The sequence below is a fragment of the Alosa pseudoharengus genome, unplaced genomic scaffold (assembly GCF_046254945.1).
Source record: "Alosa pseudoharengus isolate Yale_2024_CS ecotype anadromous, Long Island Sound unplaced genomic scaffold, YU_APseudo_1.1 YU_APseudo_1.1_scf_11, whole genome shotgun sequence".
Classification (NCBI taxonomy): Eukaryota; Metazoa; Chordata; class Actinopteri; order Clupeiformes; family Clupeidae; genus Alosa; species Alosa pseudoharengus.
This window is the reverse complement of record NW_027468576.1, coordinates 31,234,378-31,253,370: the sequence shown is the minus strand read 5'-3', so window position 1 is coordinate 31,253,370 and position 18,993 is coordinate 31,234,378. Positions and strand designations below refer to the sequence as shown.

The 18,993-nt window shown below is 47.1% G+C and overlaps 1 protein-coding gene and 2 non-coding genes across 4 annotated transcripts; 2 read left to right on the top strand and 1 right to left on the bottom strand.

Moving 5' to 3' along the window:
* Positions 1 to 6,262: 6,262 nt before the first annotated feature.
* cep63 (centrosomal protein 63) lies at positions 6,263 to 17,279 on the bottom strand. 2 transcript variants are annotated; one of them, XM_076278862.1, is made up of 15 exons: positions 17,119 to 17,279; positions 16,415 to 16,516; positions 15,795 to 15,972; positions 14,704 to 14,799; positions 14,305 to 14,427; positions 13,626 to 13,739; positions 12,987 to 13,154; positions 12,217 to 12,362; positions 11,504 to 11,650; positions 11,286 to 11,388; positions 10,458 to 10,655; positions 9,941 to 10,027; positions 9,212 to 9,399; positions 8,265 to 8,649; positions 6,263 to 7,785 (listed from the first exon to the last, which is right to left on the bottom strand). In XM_076278862.1, exons 2-15 carry the CDS (start codon positions 16,459 to 16,461, stop codon positions 7,612 to 7,614), a joined length of 2,154 nt encoding a protein of 717 aa, XP_076134977.1. In that variant the 5' UTR covers positions 16,462 to 16,516; positions 17,119 to 17,279; the 3' UTR covers positions 6,263 to 7,611. The 2 variants fall into 2 exon arrangements, with proteins under 2 accessions (XP_076134977.1, XP_076134978.1); XM_076278863.1 differs by having other exon boundaries at positions 12,999 to 13,154.
* Positions 17,280 to 17,662: 383 nt separating this feature from the next.
* On the top strand, positions 17,663 to 17,734 carry trnap-cgg (transfer RNA proline (anticodon CGG)). The gene has a single exon. It is a non-coding gene; the product is annotated as a tRNA-Pro (tRNA).
* Positions 17,735 to 17,880: 146 nt separating this feature from the next.
* Positions 17,881 to 17,952, top strand: trnap-ugg (transfer RNA proline (anticodon UGG)). The gene has a single exon. It is a non-coding gene; the product is annotated as a tRNA-Pro (tRNA).
* The last annotated feature ends 1,041 nt before the right edge of the window (positions 17,953 to 18,993 follow it).

The window sequence follows — 18,993 nt, the reverse complement described above, 5'->3', positions numbered from 1 at the left end:
AATTTAAACATTACTCACAGGCGCCAAAATAATTTAATCTTCTCTCTCTTACACACAATCACACACATACACACAGACATGCACCCAAACACCCAAAATATCTCTCTCTCACACACACACACACACACACACACACACAAGCCCCACCTCCTTGCTTTGCCATTGCATTGCCTTGGCATATCTCTTGAGTGTTCCTCAGCTCTACTCCAACTCTGATGGCTAAACTCAAGCCTTCCCACCCAGTGCGCTGGCTGGCTGTCCTGTGCACGTGCCCCAGTGCCCACAGCCCTCTCTTGGCAGCGTTGTGACGAGGCCTGCCCCAGCTCCTCATGCAACCCGAGCCCGGCCGGCCCGCAGCTATCTGATCTGATGGGAGAGACAGCAGCCAAAATATGTGAAAGCAAAGCACACATGCAGAGGCCTGGCTTGTGGGCAAGCGTGGTGGAAGTGTATGGGAGTGATCATACTGTATAAGGGCATTGTTCCATAAAGAATTTGTTTTTCTGAAAAGATGTGCAGTGGCAAGATGTTTTTGACAGGGTAAGCATGCAGGGTCACGTTGAGGATAGGAGAGGGTATGTTATGTTTTGTGTGGAGCCTATTTGTGATTGTCGGGATGAAAGCGGTAGGTGTGGATCACCGGTGGAAGTGGTTCATTGAGGACAAAGCAATCACTTAGACGCCAGGAAGGTCACCACAGACGTGTGTGTGTGTGTGTGTGTGTGTGTGTGTTTGTTGGGTGGAGAGTGGGTCATCAGTAACCAGACCAAAGTCCTGTTTCTGGCGGCAGTCCAGCGTTACCCCCTCACCCAGCCCTCATTCCAAAACATGGACCACCCTGGCCGCCCTGCCTGTCCCCACAGGGCCCGATAAGAACGCAGCCCCACCCCCCCTCTCAGTCTCGGGGGAACTTAGAGTGAGCTGCAGTGGCCGTCTGGACCAGAAAGGGGGGGAGGCAGAGAGAAAGAGGGAGAGAAAGAGAGAAGGAGGAAGAGAGAGAGAGAGAGAGTCCAATTTCCCTCTAGCTCTCTCTCTCTGGATCCAAACAATGATGGCCTCCCCTGCGCCTACAGCGAGAGGAATGTCTTGTTCTGTGTGTGTGTGTTGTATGTGTGTGTATGTGTGAGTATGTGAGTGGGTAAGTGTGAGTGTGTGTGTGTGTGTGTGAGTATGTGAGTGGGTAAGTGTGTGTGTCTGTGTGTGTGAGTATGTGAGTGAGTAAGTGTGTGTGTGTGTGTGTGTGAGTATGTGAGTGAGTAAGTGTGTGTGTGTGTGTGCGTGTTTGGGGTGGTGGTGGTGGTGGTGGTGGTGCTGGTGGCGGTGGCGGGGGTCTGGGCCAGGAAGACTGAAAGTGGGGCAGGGTGGACGGACGCAGGCCCTGCCAGGCCCCTGCCAATGGGCGGCGCGCCCCTGGCGATGGTGGCGGCGGCCACAGAGGAATGTGTGATAAGGCCGCGAGCAGGAGCAGGGGAGCGGGGAGAGGGTTGACAAAGCCGCGGGTGGTCAGATGAATGGGCCGCCGGGGCAACCGGACAGGATGATGGCAGCAGTGGCATAGCGGCGGTACAGAGGCCCCGGCAAACGGCATCGTGGGAAAGCGTCGCCCGCGCCTCTCTTATCTGCCAGAGTGGAATTCCAGACATATGAGCGCGGGCAAAGTAGAGAGAGAGAGAGAGAGAGAGAGAGAGAGAGAGAGAGAGAGAGAGAGAGAGAGAGAGAGAGAAAAAAGTCATATAAATAAATAAATACATAAAGCATTCCTTCTCTTTTTTTCCCCAGTAAAGGTGGGATGGGTCAGCCAGCACCTGCCAGCAACGCATCCTGCTGATGGGAGCCAAGGGACCAAGAGAGAGGCAGAGATACAGATAGAAAGAGAACGAGAGATAACAGAGAGGGAGGGGGATTGAAAGAGAGAGAGAGAGAAAAGCGGGGGAGTGAGAGAGAGCAAGAATGCTTCCAGTTAACATTGTGAAATTTAATATCACTTGGTCTGTCAGGACGGCGAGGATCAGAGGAATGTGGAAGGACTAATTCCACTAAACAGAGCAGATGAAGGACTCATGAGGAAGTGCTAAGGCAATCACATCTCAACTTTTATTGCACTTTCCCCCTGCTTAACATCTGCTTAAGAGCACCAAAACAGTAGGTCTGTTATCATAAGAGATATTGGAGCTGCTGACAGTCACATTTGGTTGTTATGAAACCCAAAAGAATCTATTTCTCAGGCCACAAAAAGCACTGAGGAACTGGGCAGGACTTGGGAAAAACTCTGGGCCGGGGAGAATGCTTGCAGCACAATGTGGAAAGCCACCATCACACTATCAGTTTTGTGATACTACTCTGTTTGCTTTGGCTACGCTCTTCCCCTTCTCCCCCAACTGACGCTCGGAGGCCTTCCCTTCCCATGATTCTAAAACCCACGCTGGCTCCCAGCTGAGTTTGAGCATTTCATTGTTTTTTTTTTTGGTTCAACTTGACACCCAATTCGTCTTGTCTGGTCCAAAATTATACCACCACACATCTCAAAAAGGCGATGGGAGTCCTGTCGAGCTTTCAGACCAGGGGTTTGCAGCATGGTGTTTGTGGAATGTGGTCTGGGAGAAGTTTATGAAAACAATATATCTTTCCGTTCTCACAATCTATCTCCCTCTTGAGTGCACTATCCCGCGACGCGATGCGATAGGCGAGATTAGGGTGCCATTTGTTAGCACATACCTGAGATGCTTAGTGTATCTCTATCAGGATGAGAGGCAAAGATTATTTATAGCCCTGTTAAAGGGGCCATGTTTCATCTTGCATTTGCACCGTTAATATCTGTGTGTGTGTGTGTGTGTAGAATTTCTATCAGACAATCAGGTGGACACACTCCTCGGACATGTGTATCTACTTCAGTTTTTGGAGTCATTTTCCCTGTGCTCATTCATTTAAAGAACGCAGTGTACCCTCCAGGTTGGGACAGACTCTTGTAAATAACATTCCTCCCGTTTTAAGACTTTTTACGTTTTTTGACTTCGAGAGACATGTGCCCAGTGTGGCTTTCTCCTCTTGCGAAACACCCTCTAAACGAGCTGAGCAAACACCTAGTTTGCCGCATGCATGTGGTTGCGAGCATGAGATGTGTGTTGATGTGTATATGTTGTGTGTGTATGTGTGTATATGTGTGTGTGTGTTTGTAGATAGGGGACTGTTGATCTTGGCCGCTGGCTGGGAGTAACTGCTCGAGTTCACGTAGGCCGAGGAAGGGAGGGGACGCTCACGCTCTGATTGGAGGACGCCGTGGGCCCTTTGCTGTCGCGGGGCAGCCCAGTGTGTGTGTGTGTGTGTGTTTGTGTGTGTGTGTGTGTGTGTGTGTGTGTGTGTGTATGTTATGATGGACAGGTGTCACTGAGGATTACCTTTCTCTGGCAATCACCTTCCCATCAGCCTTCCAATCAGTCAAATAGACACACACACACACACACACACACACACACACACACACACTAACCTGGCCTGAGAGATGGGTATTTGCTGCTGGAGAGACAGCTGGTGAAAAGGGGGTCTAGGTAAAGGCCATGGCTCGGTTCCTCTTGACCAGAGTGAGACGGCTGACGAGGAATGCTGGTCCCTGCCCAGCATGTGTGGGATGCATGGGAAGGATGGGACCATGTACTGACCCGCAGTGGAAAGTCAAGAGAGTTAAGAGTCCATACCAAAGCGTCACTGCCTTCAGTTAGATCTGTCGAGTTGCACTGTGGCAAATAACATGGGTCATCCCCTCACATTCCAGAGTAAATGGATTGGTCTGGTTCTGTACTGACATTACCAAATGCTTCATGAATGCACAGCCGTGTCCAAGTATCTAAGTAAAAAGCCACCCACCCCCCTCCTCCCAACAGTATCAAAACAAAGAGGATATGATTTCCTGATTAATAAACATGCTAAAGAAATGCAACGCAGATTGCACAGGGTTGGTGAGAATGGCTGAGAGTCCACCGGCTGGTCCCTGGACATGACTGCGAAACGAGTGACACGTGTGCCATTTTGGTCCCCACGGGGGGAAAACAGGAGGAGAAATAATTAGATGAAACGGCATCACTGGCAGACTCCATGGCTGAGAGGAACATAGCACGCATTGCTTGGCCGAGTGCTTCACAAGTCATGTCTATCATCAGCTCCCTATGCTGGCTGGGATTCTTTACTCAGAGTTGGAGAGGATTGGGGGGGCGGTGGAGGGGAGAGGTGAGGTACAGCATCATTGCCTGGACGTCACCGTGCCCTCTGCTGGTTGCTTAAGGAAGGACAGCTTCTGTCCAGAACGGTTTATGATGGGCCTGATTGCACCCAAACGCCTGGCAGCCTGGCTGAACCCAAAAAAACCAAATTTGAATAAGCTCTGCAGGTCCGTCTGGGGACCTTGCCATTGAAGCCGATTTCTGAATCCCCAAAAACCCAGGAACCAATCATAACCGTTGATCCAGCATGGGGCGGTATTTATATGATGACAAGAGGACTACAGTTTGCGGTGCTGTTCAAAACTAATTGCTGTGCTGATGGCATCAGTGTTAAACATCAACTTTAACTTTTAACTATATGGACGTGTATTTTATTTGGATTTGAATAAACGACTGCATTTAAAAACATTCCTTTACATAAAATAGGTTTTTGCCATCTTTCTGAAAAGCTCTCAAGCTGCCAAGAGTTTGATGTATCAATGTCAGTTTAATTTCACTGCTGGTTACGTCCCTTGGAAAACAGAAGTGAATGACAGGTTCCCAGATCCATTGTCAATCTCAGTTAATATTTCTTTGGAAGTCTGTTCAGTGATGCAAACCAGACTTCCAAAGAACTCTTACAAGACATTAGGCAATCACTAGATGAGATGTGTGATTAAGTGTAATTAACTGTAACTATTTTATCAAAAAGGCAGACAGAAATAAAGCTAATTATTTGATGGTAACAGCATCAAAGTATTATTATTTTACAGTTAAAGAGTATTTTGTTTAATAGGCTTAGGCTTGTTTGGTCATCTTTTTCTTATATGTTCCAGCAGCCAAAAACCTGTCCTAAATAAAACGCATTGAATTAAAAAAAAAATCCATAAATAAGAAAAAAAATGTTTCCCTTCTGCTCAGGAGAATAAACGTCCACATTGCCAAATTCCTCAGCTCTGTTTGTTGGGCCTCGCAGCGCTGGTAACCACGGATACCAAATACCGATCACAAAACCGCTGGACTGAGGCCTGGCTAAACATATTTCCAGCAGTCAGTAAGTGAGAGAGAGAGAGGGAGAGAAAGAGAGAGGGAGGGAGGGAGAGAAATGTCTACATTCCCTCAATCTACTCCTATTTACCCTTATGTGAGACTGTGTCCCTGAGAGTGAGAGAATCGAGATACAAATGAAGGAGAGTGAAGGGTACCCCAACACTCATGTGGGAAAAATGACAAACTAAAACTCGCCCCTGTTGCGTCTCAGTATGTGTGAGTATGTATGTGGGGGGGTGGGGGTGGGCGGTTGAGCTGTCCTTCCATCAGGTCTCCCTCCACCTCATTCCATGAGGAAAATATGAGCGTGCCTCACCGCTTTGCGTCAACTAATTACATTTGGCCACTCTGCATCTCCAGCTCCTCCATCCCACATGGAGAACATTAACATTCCTTAAGTGCTCTGACGATCGACAGCGTGTGGATGATATGAGTGTATGAGTGTGTGTGTGTGTGTCTGTACCAGCATGTTTGTGAGTGAGTGTGTGTGTGTTTGGAGGTCTGCATGTACTGTATGCCATGGCGGTGCTGACAATGAGGGTGCATTCCTGCTTGAAACTTTTGATAGACTACCAAGCAGTGGGACTTGACAGGGCGCTCATGTTTGTGTGTGTGTGTCTACTTGTAAGTCATGCCTCTCACAGGTTTAAGTCTAAAGTTGGGGCCTCGACATACTGCCAGCAACTAAACAGTGCTAAATCTCTCCCCTGTCAATCACTAGCCACTTAAACGCTAGCAAACTCCTCCTCTTCCCTCTTTCTCTCATACTCACTCTTTATCTTTCATCTCTCTCTCTCTCTCTCTCTCTCTCTCTGAGGAATGCCACTTTCTCTGAGGAATGCCACCCCACGCTGAGCGGTCCCGGCCACACTCTTCCCCAAGCCCCACCGACTGCACCACTGACCCGGAGAATGTGTGCGCCGCTGGGAAGCCGTGCGTGAATGTCACAGAAGGACCCGGCGTCTGAAACGCAAAGGCCTCCGTGAAGAACCCCACTGATGAACACACAGAGGCAGAGGTATGAAAACAAAAGCATTTAATATAATACTCCATTTAAAAATAAAATACAGCAGTTACTTTTTTGACTATGATGTCCACATGTTCACGACAAACAACAAAACAAACGTTACACACCACAAACAAACAAAACTTGTTATATAAATACAGGGAGGCACAGCGGACAACTGTTGTTTTACTTGGTGGTCACACAAACATAGCAGCACACGTGAGACTTCTGAAAGTGCATCATGCGTGACGGTGTAAGGACACTTTTGGCAGAGAGTGCTACTGAAAATACACCTGTGGTGGCGTGCGTGTCAGTGTGTTCGCCGAGTGTTCGCACACGAGCACTTGGATGGGCATGTCTTGCCCATTAAGTTACGCACTTCTCCATTGATTAGCTATTGTGCAGCTCACTGTGCACCATCTCACATGCGTGTCAGTGTGTTCGCCGAGTGTTCGCACACGAGCACTTGGATGGGCATGTCTTGCCCATTAAGTTACGCACTTCTCCACTGATTAGCTATTGTGCAGCTCACTGTGTACCATCTCACATGTGTGTCAAAATGGCGTCTGACGATGTGCATGTGTGGCTACATCTGTGTAATCCACTGATTGTCTCCAGTGTTCAAAATCAAAAGGTCCCTACCGGTTCACTACATTCATTCTCATGTCTCTTTTCGTACTCTGAACAACCCTGTCCTGCAGCCTTCTGCATCAGACTACCCTGCGGCGTGCCCTGCTGTGAGCACACTTAAAATAAAAATAGCATGTCGACCAACGCCAGCTGCCCCACAAACCTTCATTCAATTCATACAGCGCCGTCGTTCATCAAACAGGCAATAGTTATATGTGCAATTATTGCTTCAAATACAAGCACCAACGATCAATCAGTGATCTTGTTAATGGTTTTCCATAAAAAGCCCAAGCCCTTGGCAAGAGCACCCAGCATGAGTCTTGGCACTGGTGATCACAGCCACTCAGCCGTGGCTCAAGGCAAGGCACCTGCTGGGGCAGAGTCGGCTGCTGTGCAGTAGCTCTGCCCACACGGGGTGTGTGTGTGTGTGTGTGTGTGTGTGTGTGTGTGTGTGTGTGTGTGTGTGTGTGTGTGTGTGTGAGTGTGAGTGTGTGAGTATGTGTGTGAGTGAGAGTGTGAGAGTGTGTGTGTGTGTGTGTGTGTGAGTGTGTATGTGTATGTGAGTATGTGTGTGAGTGTGTGTGTGTATGTGTGTGAGAGTGTGTGTGTGTGTGTGTGTGTGTGTGTGTGTGTGTGTGTGTGTGTGTGTGTGTGTGTGTGTGTGTGTGTGTGAGTGTGAGAGTGTGAGAGTGTGAGAGTGTGTGTGTGTGTGTGTGTGGGGGGGGGGGGGTCTTATGGCCCGTTGTTGGTGCCCTTGCCCAGGTACTTGTTGAGGGTGTGGGAGGTGCCCTCGCGCATGCCCTGGATGTGAGCATCCAGTCGCTGCAGCAGCTCCCGCGAGCGCAGGGACTCCTCCTCCAGGAAGCGGCTGGTCACCGAGCCCACGGGCGAGTCAGCGCAGCGCTCCTGAACGCGGGAAAGTGAGAGAGAGAGAGAAGAGTAAGGAAGAGATGGACAGACAAGAGAGAGAAAGAAGATTTTAAAAAAATGCAGAACGTAAAATATTGCCATTCTGATTCTGATCTGGAACTAGCACTAGGATAGTCAGGAGGAGATTCAGCATGGGTTCTCCTTGCCAGAAGCTATGTGGACAAAACCACTTAAGACAAAGTAGAAAGCCAAACAAGCCCTTGCAGGGTTGATGAATGTTCTGCATTATTATCCCTGACATAACGGGACACAATGCACGTTTGCTTTACTCTTTGGGTCTGTTTAGCTAACCTTCCCTGCTGGGATCTCAGCTCTGTTAGCTGATCCCATCACTTGAATGGCATGAATAGACAGTCATTAGCCCCAGTCCAAGCCCCAGTGGAGCTGGGCCACAAGGCCAGAGAGCGCGGTGGGTGCATGTGGGTTTGGCAGCGCCACAGAGAGGCATTCCTCACCAGGGGCAGGAAATCCTCGACCGCGCCAGAGCCCCGCGCTTCTTCCCCATTGGCCGCGCCGCTGAGCATGGCAGCCAATCGCCTGGCCTTGAGCACGGAGGATGAGGAGGACGAGGCGGAGGAGGAGGAGGAGGATGAAGGGGCAGGCGAGGGCGACCTGGGGGGCTCCCGAAGGGGTCCGTTGGAGGGGGCGGAGGTCTGGGAAGAGGAGTGGTGCTGGTGGTGGGGGTTGGGGTGGTGGGAGTTTTGGGAGGCGAGCGAGAACGACTCCACCTGTCGGTGAAGCCTCTGGATCTCCTCCTCGTAGCGTGCGGCGTTCTCCCGGAGACGCGTCTCCATGGCGGCCAGCTCCTCCTGGTGCCTGTGTTGGGTCTCCTCATCACTCCTGATGGACACAAAGGAGGTGGCATGGAGTCAGTATAAAATCGTCACATATTGCATAAATTACATTATTCAGTATAGAAACATTTTACAGACGTACCCTGCATGACAAAATATGTATTATGCATAGTTGAGGTACATTACGATTACTTATCAGAAACTACAAATACTATAATGTAGTCTGCACAAACTAGCACAGCACCCATTTTAGACACAGGGGTGTGCTGTTGGTCTTCAAACTATTTATGAGACAAGTGTGCCCCCTGGTGGTCAAAACAGACATGAGAATAACAGCAGCTGCCTATACTGAAATATAAACTATTCACTGTAAATAATTAATTCCAACAACATAAATTAACCATATTCTAATTAATCAATACACAAGTATTTTTCATTTGAATGTATCTAAAATCTGTGATGAACATAAAAACCACTTTAATTTTCAGGTCCTTAATGCGTGTGTGGATAAGAAGAGTGTGCAGAAGTGTACACAAGTAGACAAGCATATTTGTGCATCCCTGTAATTATGCGTGTGTGTGTGTGTGTGTGTGTGTGTGTGTGTGTACCTCTGCGGGCTGCGGTTCTGGCTGAGCTGCAGGGCTCTCTCGTACTTGTCCTGCCAGGTCTGGTTGCTGGCGTCCAGTCGGGCGCGCACCTCGGCCAGATCCTGCCGCAGCTGCTGGTTCTCCCGCTCCAGACTGCTCAGGGACGACACGTAGCTGTCCCGCAGAGACGCCAGTGACGCGTCGCCCTTCTGATGGACACACACGTGCGCGCACACACACACACACACACACACACACACGTGAGCGCAGTGCACGTGTTGGACAGATTGCAAATGTGAGCGAGAATGTTGCGAGTGAGTGTGAGTGTTGCATAAAAAATGCCTGTGAGTGCAGAATCATGCAGGGTTATGCATCAGTCATAAAGAATGTACAAAATGTGTGTGTGTGTACATGTGTGAATCATGTGTGTGCCCATGCCTGTGTGTGTGTGTGTGTGTGTGTGTGTGTGTGTGTAAATATGCATGTGTGTCTCTTTGTGACAGAGATAGATAGATAAAGCCAAAGAACAGCATGCACAGTCCCTATGTCAATTTCAGTTGAATTTAAATGTACTTATAGAGCGCCACAATATTACACATGTCTCATGGCGCTTTACAGAGTGTTAGACAATCAGAGAAAAGAAAAGAAACGAAAAGAAGAGAGGTCTACTTTCTATGTCTACTGCATCCTTGCCATGTGCTGGGATCTCCATCGGCCAGTGCGCGTGAATGGGAGCCCTGAGGCACTCACCTTTGGAGAGTGGGGCTCCACACGCTCCAGCAGCTCGTTCAGGTGCTGGTTCTCCAGCTTCAGCGTCTCCAGCTGCACCTGAGTCACCTGGAGGACGAACAAAGGCCCACTAAAACATAAACGTGCATGGAACACACTGAACAACAAGTAACCACCAGGACATTTGGGTACCTACCGTTACCTATTTACCACTAACTTTACAACTCAATGCAGAGAAAGAGCTTTGACTGGCAGGGAAAGTTTGTCACTATCAGAATCCAGCTCTGCAGAACCCAAACCAGTGATTCACCAACCCATTTGGCTTCAAATACAGACATTCCTTTGACATGCAGTGCAGCTGTAGTCACAACAGGATCAGTGAGTGCACAAACACAGGTCCTTCCAACATTCCAGTCCCTATTTGCACCATAAAAGTACCTAAAACAGCCCAACATCTGATGCACACATCAGGCATCCTTCTTAATGAGGAAATACTCTCGAAAAGACGGCCCTGTGCCCACAGCTATGCTCCACCCACCTTGAGTTCGGCAGCCCGTCGCTCCGCCCTCTCCACCTCGGCCCTCAGCTGCTTCTCGATGCTGGAGGCGGAGCCGCCGAGCGTCGCTATGGAGATGTCCCTCTGGTGCAGCTCGTTGGTCAGCTGAGACACCTCCTTCCGCATGCCTTCCACCTCACCGCGGCGCGTCTGTTCCGCTATACTCAGCTCCTCGCGCAGCTGCAGACGTGTGTGCGTGCGCACACACACGTACGTACGTACGCACACACGCGCGCACACACACACACACACACACACACACACACACACACACACACACACACACACACACACACACACACACACACACACACACACACACACACACACACACACACACACACACACACACACACACACACACACACACACACACACACACACACACACACACACACACAAAGGTTGGATGCATGTGGAACCACTCAAGGCTCAAGGGCATGTGGAACCACTCAAGGCTCAAGGGCACTTCAGCCGCTCCTACTGGTCGGGGATCGAACCAGCAACCCTCCGGTTACAAGCCCGAAGCCCTAACCAGTAGGCCACGACTGCCCTGTCGTGGTCTGATATGTGCATGCACGACTGATATGTACAATGTCTTCCAATCATGTACATGCAACCAACAGGAATGCCCACAAAGGGTCATAGTATAATGCAGTGTTACTTACAGTCATATTCTAGAATAACAGTCGCATTCTACACATATTCTAGAATAACAGTCGCATTCTACACATATTCTAGAATAACAGTCGCATTCTACAATCAACCATTACTAGCTGGTCCTGGTCCTAACGCCTCCTCACCGCTCACCTTCTTGGCGTCTGCTTGTGCGCGGCGGTGCGCCTCCTCTAGCTGCTTCCACTCCTCCGCGGTCCTGCTGGACTCTCCTCTGGGCCTGCGCTCACTGTCCATGCTAACACACACAGGACACATTTCATGTTATAACTCACTCCATAATCAACCATGCTTTATATATACTGCAAGTGCCATCATGGAGTAGTGCCGTGATTGACCCCCCCCCATCTGACCTCTCCCGGAGGCGGGCGAGCTCGGCCTTCAGGTGGCTCTGGCAGGCCTGCGAGCTGTGCAGTCGGGCAGTGACCCGCTCCAGCTCCTGACGCACGGACGGCAGGCCTGCGGACGGACTCCCCACACTCAAACACTCCTCTAGTGACCTAGACACACACACACACACACACACACAGACACAGACACAGACACAGACACAGACACAGACACAGACACAGACACAGACACAGACACAGACACAGACACAGACACAGACACAGACACAGACACACACACACACAGACACACACAGACACAGACACACACACACAGACACACACACACACACACACACACACACACACACACACACACAGACACAGACACAGACACACACACACAGACACACACAAAAACGGGGAGAGAACAAAGACACAAGCAGTCATAACATAAGAGACAGACAGCTGTATGTATTGAGCAAATGGTCATTTCCAATCTGGACAAACTGCATGTGTGACTGAGTGCACTTGCATAGAAGGCAGAAAAACAACCAGCCCATTGTGACTCATTGTCAGAAGCATCCTTCCTCCTTGCACACATAAAAAGAATGAATCTGACCAACCCAGTCACCAGCGGCGTTTTCAAGACTAATAAAACGTGAGATGGAACGTTCTTTCCTTTCTCTCCCTCCCATCCAAACTCTCGGACACTCCTCTGATGCTGCCCCACTCACCGGATGACCTGCTCTTTGGCCTGCAGGGCCTGCGTGAGACGCGTGACCTCGGCGCGCAGCTGCTGCTGCTGCATGCCCGAGCTGCGCAGGAACTGCTCCTGTGTGTCCAGAGTGGCCTTCAGCTCCTGCTTCTCCTCGCTCAGCACCTACACACACACAGACACGCACGCGCACGCACACACACACACACACAAACACACACACAAACACACACACAAACACACACACACACACACACACACACACACACACACACACACACACACACACACACACACACACACACACACACACACACACACACACACACACACACACACACACACACACACACACACACACACACACACACACACACACACACACACACTTGAATGGCAGGCTCCACTTCCTAATGGCAGTAGTCATCATTTCCATAACAGCTTTCACTGACATGTACTTATTTCCAGAGAACCTGGACCATTTACCTGTAGTGGGCTAGTTACTACAGAACTTTCACAAATATTCAGACTTGACCTCAATCACTCACAAACAGGAGGGATTCTATTTGAAAAGAAAAATGCTACTCTCATCTGGTCAGAGAATTGTTCTTTATTACACTACACTTACAATTTACTATTACTGCTGGACTACTACAATTACCACTACACTACACAACACTACACTACACTACTCAAGGTATAGACTCCAGTCATGATATTCAAAGGGGTTGTGTAAGTATCAGCTGCTTGGTCAGTTCTCCCTCTCTCACCCCTTTCATCCTGTCCTACCGTTTGTCTGACCTGTCGCTCCCGAAGTGAGTCTCCCAGCTCGTCCCGGAGCTTGCGCAGCCGGTCCAGCTCCTGCTCCTGCATGTGCACCGTATCCTGGGCCCGGTGCAGCTGGTTGCGCACACGCTGCAGCTCGGTCTGCTCCTGCAGCCGACTGGGGCCCTGAGACTGCGTGCGTCACACACACACACACACACACACACACACACACACACACAATAGGATAGTTTTAATATTAATCCTACACAATTCAAGTCGCAGAAGAAAAAAAATGAGAAAAAGAAAATGTCTCAGAAAAAAATGCTTTGTGGCCACACTCACCATCTGAAGACTTTGGTTCCAAAACGTTATATCTCTGTTTTTAAAAACATTAAAAAGTCTTGCTATTTAATCTATCTAATTGCAGTAGTGTTGTTTTGATGTTTGAGTAAAGATAAATCAAATAACAATACCCAAATACAGTTCTCCTGAAATTACTAATAAACTAAAACGTAAAAAAATGATTTATGAAAATTCATTAAAATGGTGGATATAGCGTTTTGGAAGCAAACTCTTCTTTTGTTGTTGTAGTGTTTGCGGTGACATCTGGCTTGCAGTCATTGTCCAAATGTACACATGGGAGGGACAACAGTGCTCTACCTGCATGAGGGAGAACTGCTCTGCCAGGTGCTTCCTCTGGGACTCCAGAGACGCCACCTGCTTCTGGTACTGCAGCCGTTGCTGTTCCCAATTCAACGAGTGCTGGCGGAATTCCTGACAACACACACAGTCACAACAATTCTAGCTGTAACAAAACCAGAATGGATCCCAAGCATAGGACAGATATACATGACAATTCAGAGGCTGTCCAATTGAAAGCTCACAGGAAAATAAAGCATGTCAGCAATATGCCGGCTCTACTTTAACACCTCACATGAGCTAGTCGGTGATGACACTCACTTGTTAACGCGAGCACCATGACTCACTGTTCAGTTAGATGTGTTGTTCTAAACTAAGTCAAGTCCTGCACTGACAATAACCAGACAAAGTCTCTGAAGCCTACAGTTCGTATACAGTGTTTCCCAGAGAACTGAATTCCATTTGTGGTGGTTGGTTTGCAGAATTAACTTGAATGCAACAGTTTTTAACAAATTAGCACTGCGTGGTTGTGATGCTAACCAGATTTAAGCACAATTTAGTACAACCTGGAAAATCATTGTGTGGTGGTCAATGTTGATATTGTGGTGGGCCGCCACAAATAAGTCAATGTATGGGAAACACTGGTGTGTGTGTGTGTGTGTGTGTGTGTGTATCTGAGGAAGAAAGGGAAACATGTTACCTCGATCTTCCCGTTGAGGCGCGACACCTCGCTTTTGTCATCGCCACGAGTCTTGGACCCTTCACGAGCTTCCTTTTGATGTTTCCTCTGGAGCTTTTCGTAACTGCGCTTCAGTTTGGCCAGCTGAAAGAGAGGGGAGAGAAACACACACACACACACACACACACACACACACACACACACACACACACACACACACACATTGCAGTGACCTTTGATTTAGAATGGAAGGTATTGGTCTAGATTTAGAGAGAACACATTGAATATATTTGCTTTATTCCTGGTTTAGTAAAATCATCCTCAGTAGCACGAAACAAGAACCCTAGACTGCTGATAATAGCGAATGACTTTCAAATTATTAGTTACTATTACCGGTAGTTGATGAACTGCAGAGCCTACCTCATCTCGTACATGTTGTAGCTGCTCCTCGTACTTGGTCACGAGTTCCTGTCTCCCAGAATGCATCTCTTCTAGCTGCTTACCGAGCACTCTGATCTGAGGACACAAGGCCAGAGGGTCAGAGGGCAGGGCTTTGGGTATCCGATGGCAACTGACAAGCAGCGCTCCCAAACATATCAGCCTCTACGAGCAGCAGCATGCAATGACAAGAACGGTCCTCACACAGCTACTCCACATCAGACTCCCATGCCATGTTCTCAGCAGCTCTTACTGCTTCCATGTGTGCCTGTGTGTCCCGCTTTTGTCTATGTTCTCTATGAGCAACATGTCTCTGTGTATTTTCAAGAGTATAACGTTAAAACTGCTATTTGTTTCATCTTAAATAGAAAAAACACAGTAGATAAAATGTAGATGTACTGTACCTTCAGTCACGTGAGCATGTATAGTTTTAGTAGAGTTTCAACTACATGACTCCTGGACTAAAAAATACATATTACAAGGAGGGAATGAGATCCCACGCCAGGGCTTGGCAATAATGGTTACCTGGTTGCCCTTGGCTACCAAATTGTTACAAGTGGCAACCAAAACCTCATGCCTGGTTGCCAAGCTGGCAACCACTTTTAAAAGTTAACGTTGAGCCCTGTCCCACACACTTTGCCTATGGCATGAATACTACGGTATACATACACAACTTGTGAAATGACTTTAAGGGTTACACTGCTGCCACAGTAATGTATCTGTAAACACTTTATTATGAGACCATGAAGCCACAGGATTAAAAATGAGATGGAGGGCTACAGACACATGCACGAGTGCCCTGCTTTGCAAGCCACACCACCCTCCATGCCAGTTCACCTGCAACAACTCCTTTTCCACTACCATTTTTAACATCCGGAAGCCAGTGCCCTGGAGGTCTAACAGGACAGTGACGGCTTCTCTCACCCTAAACATCTGCTGAACGTAAAGGCAAAGGCATTTAAACCATCAAACACACGTCGAACCAACAGACGTCAACTCCCCTATTTCTTTTTACATCTACAAGACAAAACAATGGAGAGTGTGGACTTCCGGAGCTATTGGGTTTGGCTCACCTCAGTATTTCTCCGGTCCAGAAGGTCCCGGGCAGTCTGGAGCTCTGCTTCCCCGCTGTGGAGACGCCCTTCTAGGGCACGCGCCTCAGCCTCCCACTCGCTGCGCTTGTCATTCAGCATGATGTCAATCTGGCGGAGGAGTTCCTGTAGCTCCGGCTCACAGGACGAGAGGATGGAACTGAAGGAGAAGGTGAAGTGGAAGAGAATGACATGACATAAACTTCATGTGACACTTCATTAACTATTCTCATAAAGATATCAGTACGCAGATAAAATGCAGATAGACACCACAAATTGTTGTTACTTTGGCTTTAAGACAAAAATAACAAACTACAGAGGACAACTGTCAGCTTAAACCCATAATCACATTCATGGACTACTACACAGAACCAAATTCACAGAGGTAAACAGAGACACAAACAGAGACAAATCACATGTTTCCCATTCTTTTATAGTCCGAGGTGTTTCATATTCATTATTTACAACATAACAACGGAAGTAAATGCAAACACGTCATAAAACAATATGCACAGAAATATCGAGAATTGTTTTTCTAGCCTAAAGCAGTTTTGATTCCAAATACCTTAAAACCACATTGATAATGTCAATTGCACACTCACTTCCCGTCTTGGTCCCGAAGTGTTTCCAAAAATGCATCCATGTCCATTTAATTGTCTTGGCAAGTTGTTTCAACTTGTCATCCTCACCGCTGAATATACAGTCTATAAACCGTAGATAAAACATCTTTAGACAAACGAACGCTTACCATTTCCATAACGTTATGATAATCACTAACGTTACAACAGTTCCCCATGAAACAGCTATGCTATGACAGACAACTCTCGTTAGCTAACTCTTACATACTTAGAAAGGCATGTGAAACATTTTCTAATTAAAACCATCTGTCTGACATGTATAGCTAATTTCAACCTCATACTCTCTGTTGTAGTCTGTCTGTTAACCATCTGAAAGGCTAACGAATGAGAGGATACCAGTGAAAGTTGTACAGAGAACAGTAGCATAGCCCTAGTGATACTGATACCCATCTAAACTTATCTCGACAGTTGCAGTTAGCTATAGCAGCTACTAACTTCACTAACTAAACTTACATGAACTTCGAACTTCGGCTAACAAACATGCTAGCTCTGTAGTTAGCAAAGACCTAAACTAGCATAAGTGGTCTGATCCAAACAAACAACCTAACGCAGTTGACAAAGTTCTTGATAGTTCCCAAGGTGAACATCAGACAAACAACATCTTCAAAGGTTTTAAGAAGTATATCAGATTCCGATCGGCGTAAAACAATTTAGTCACGATAACTTACCCTCTTTAACAGACAAATGAACAGACAGTGATTTGTATGTTTACACTTCATCTAGCTAGCTACGTTAACGGTAACGTTACAGTCTGCACTTGGCGCACAATCGACAATTCGTTTCGAACGCAAGGTAACATGGGTAGTTGCATGCGCAGCAGTCCAAGTCCACCTCGCTGCAGCAGTCAACTTTCCTATGCACTGTATTGTTTTCTCAGTTTTCAAACTCTACAAAGAAAACAACACTCTTGTAAGGCTGCTGTAATTGTAAGTGCTGTGTAAGTGCTTTGCAATATTGCCGTCCTACATACTGAGTAGCTCGTTGGCTAATGTAGACACATGGAAGCTAACGTCAGTAGCAATAGTTAGCGAATGACAGCTACGTTTAGCTTGTCAAACTGGTAGGCTACGCACTGATATCCACACAATTATTCAGTCACATTAACAAAAATGGGGTAACAGACATTACAAGAGATTATTTCTATTGCAACAGCCTCTAAGTAAATTTACTTTATATTATGTAAGGACATTGAGCTCTATGCAGGTGGCACGTGGCTCGTTGGTCTAGGGGTATGATTCTCGCTTCGGGTGCGAGAGGTCCCGGGTTCAAATCCCGGACGAGCCCAATTTTTTTGCTTAGCTGAGCATAGTGCCAACGTTGCAGATTATGGACATGTGTCAGGGGTGAAAATACAAAACCACCTCTACAAACAAATGTGGAAAATCGTAGCAAAAAGGTGAAATATGTAATATAGGAAACGTAATGCAGTTGGCTCGTTGGTCTAGGGGTATGATTCTCGCTTTGGGTGCGAGAGGTCCCGGGTTCAAATCCCGGACGAGCCCAGTTTTTTTTAAACAAGTTGGAAGGAGAGAGTACAATCGAATGTAAGCTACTTCTACTTCTACATCTTCGGGTAGAAATCGATGAATCTGTGCTTATCCCAATCAGTATCTGAAGATCAACATGAAAACACAACCAAGTAGTTGAAACAGAAATCATAGAGTGACAGTAAAAATAGGAAACTATTTAAGCGAATAGGACAACGGCATTAATCTTCACAGTATATAAAAATAGCCTACTGATAACTAATAAAAATGTAGAAATGTTGCGGAATAAGGGCTGAGCATAACCATATAACTTGGTAGATTGTAGTATGACTGCTTTCCACGTGAGGGCAGTCATACTACAACACTCACCCAGAGCTTGGACTGGCGAAGAACTCCATATGCATAGTTTCTCCCATCTCAGCTGCTGAAGCTTTTAACTTCTTCAGAGTTGTCACAGGTGCCATGGTGGCCTCCATCACCATTATTCTTCTTGAACGGTCACTCGGTTTGTGGTGATGGCCTGCTCTAGGCAGATTTGCTATATTCCTTAAGGATTGATTTCACTGAACTCCAGGGGATGTTCAGCGACTTTTTTTTGTTTAAATTTGGTTTAAACATTTTTTTTTGTTTAAATCCCCTTACTTGTGCCATTAACCTAATTGCTTATTTTGCATTATATATTTTTAATTAATTTACATTACTTTGTAGAAATGTGCTTTCACTTTGATATTAAAGGGGGGAGTTTTGTAAATTATTGTTTAAAAAAAGCCAAATTAAATTGACAAAGATTCCATTTATTAAAGCAATAAAAGTGAAAATCAGTTCCTAACATTCTATTATATCTAGAAAGTCATAACCTTTGTGTGCCTATATTATCATGGTTCCATGTGATCATGTAAACTAATGCATTCAGAGTAGCCTAAAGAGAGATGGGGGAAGGGGGGCATGATAATACCATTTGGGCAGGGATATAGGTGGCACGGGGGTGACAATATAGTTAACAATACTTTGTAGTAGCTAGAAGTTAAGCACTACCCTAGTTCAACTTAAAAAGAG

Coding starts and splice junctions, on each gene's coding strand:
- cep63 (XM_076278862.1), bottom strand. CDS start 16,461: ATGGACATGGATGCATTTTTGGAAACACTTCGGGACCAAGACGGGAA. Junction 12,363..12,986: donor AGCGACAGGTCAGACAAACG/GTAGGACAGGAT, acceptor GTGTGTGTGTAG/GTGCTGAGCGAGGAGAAGCA. Junction 9,400..9,940: donor TGGAGCCCCACTCTCCAAAG/GTGAGTGCCTCA, acceptor TGTGTCCATCAG/AAGGGCGACGCGTCACTGGC.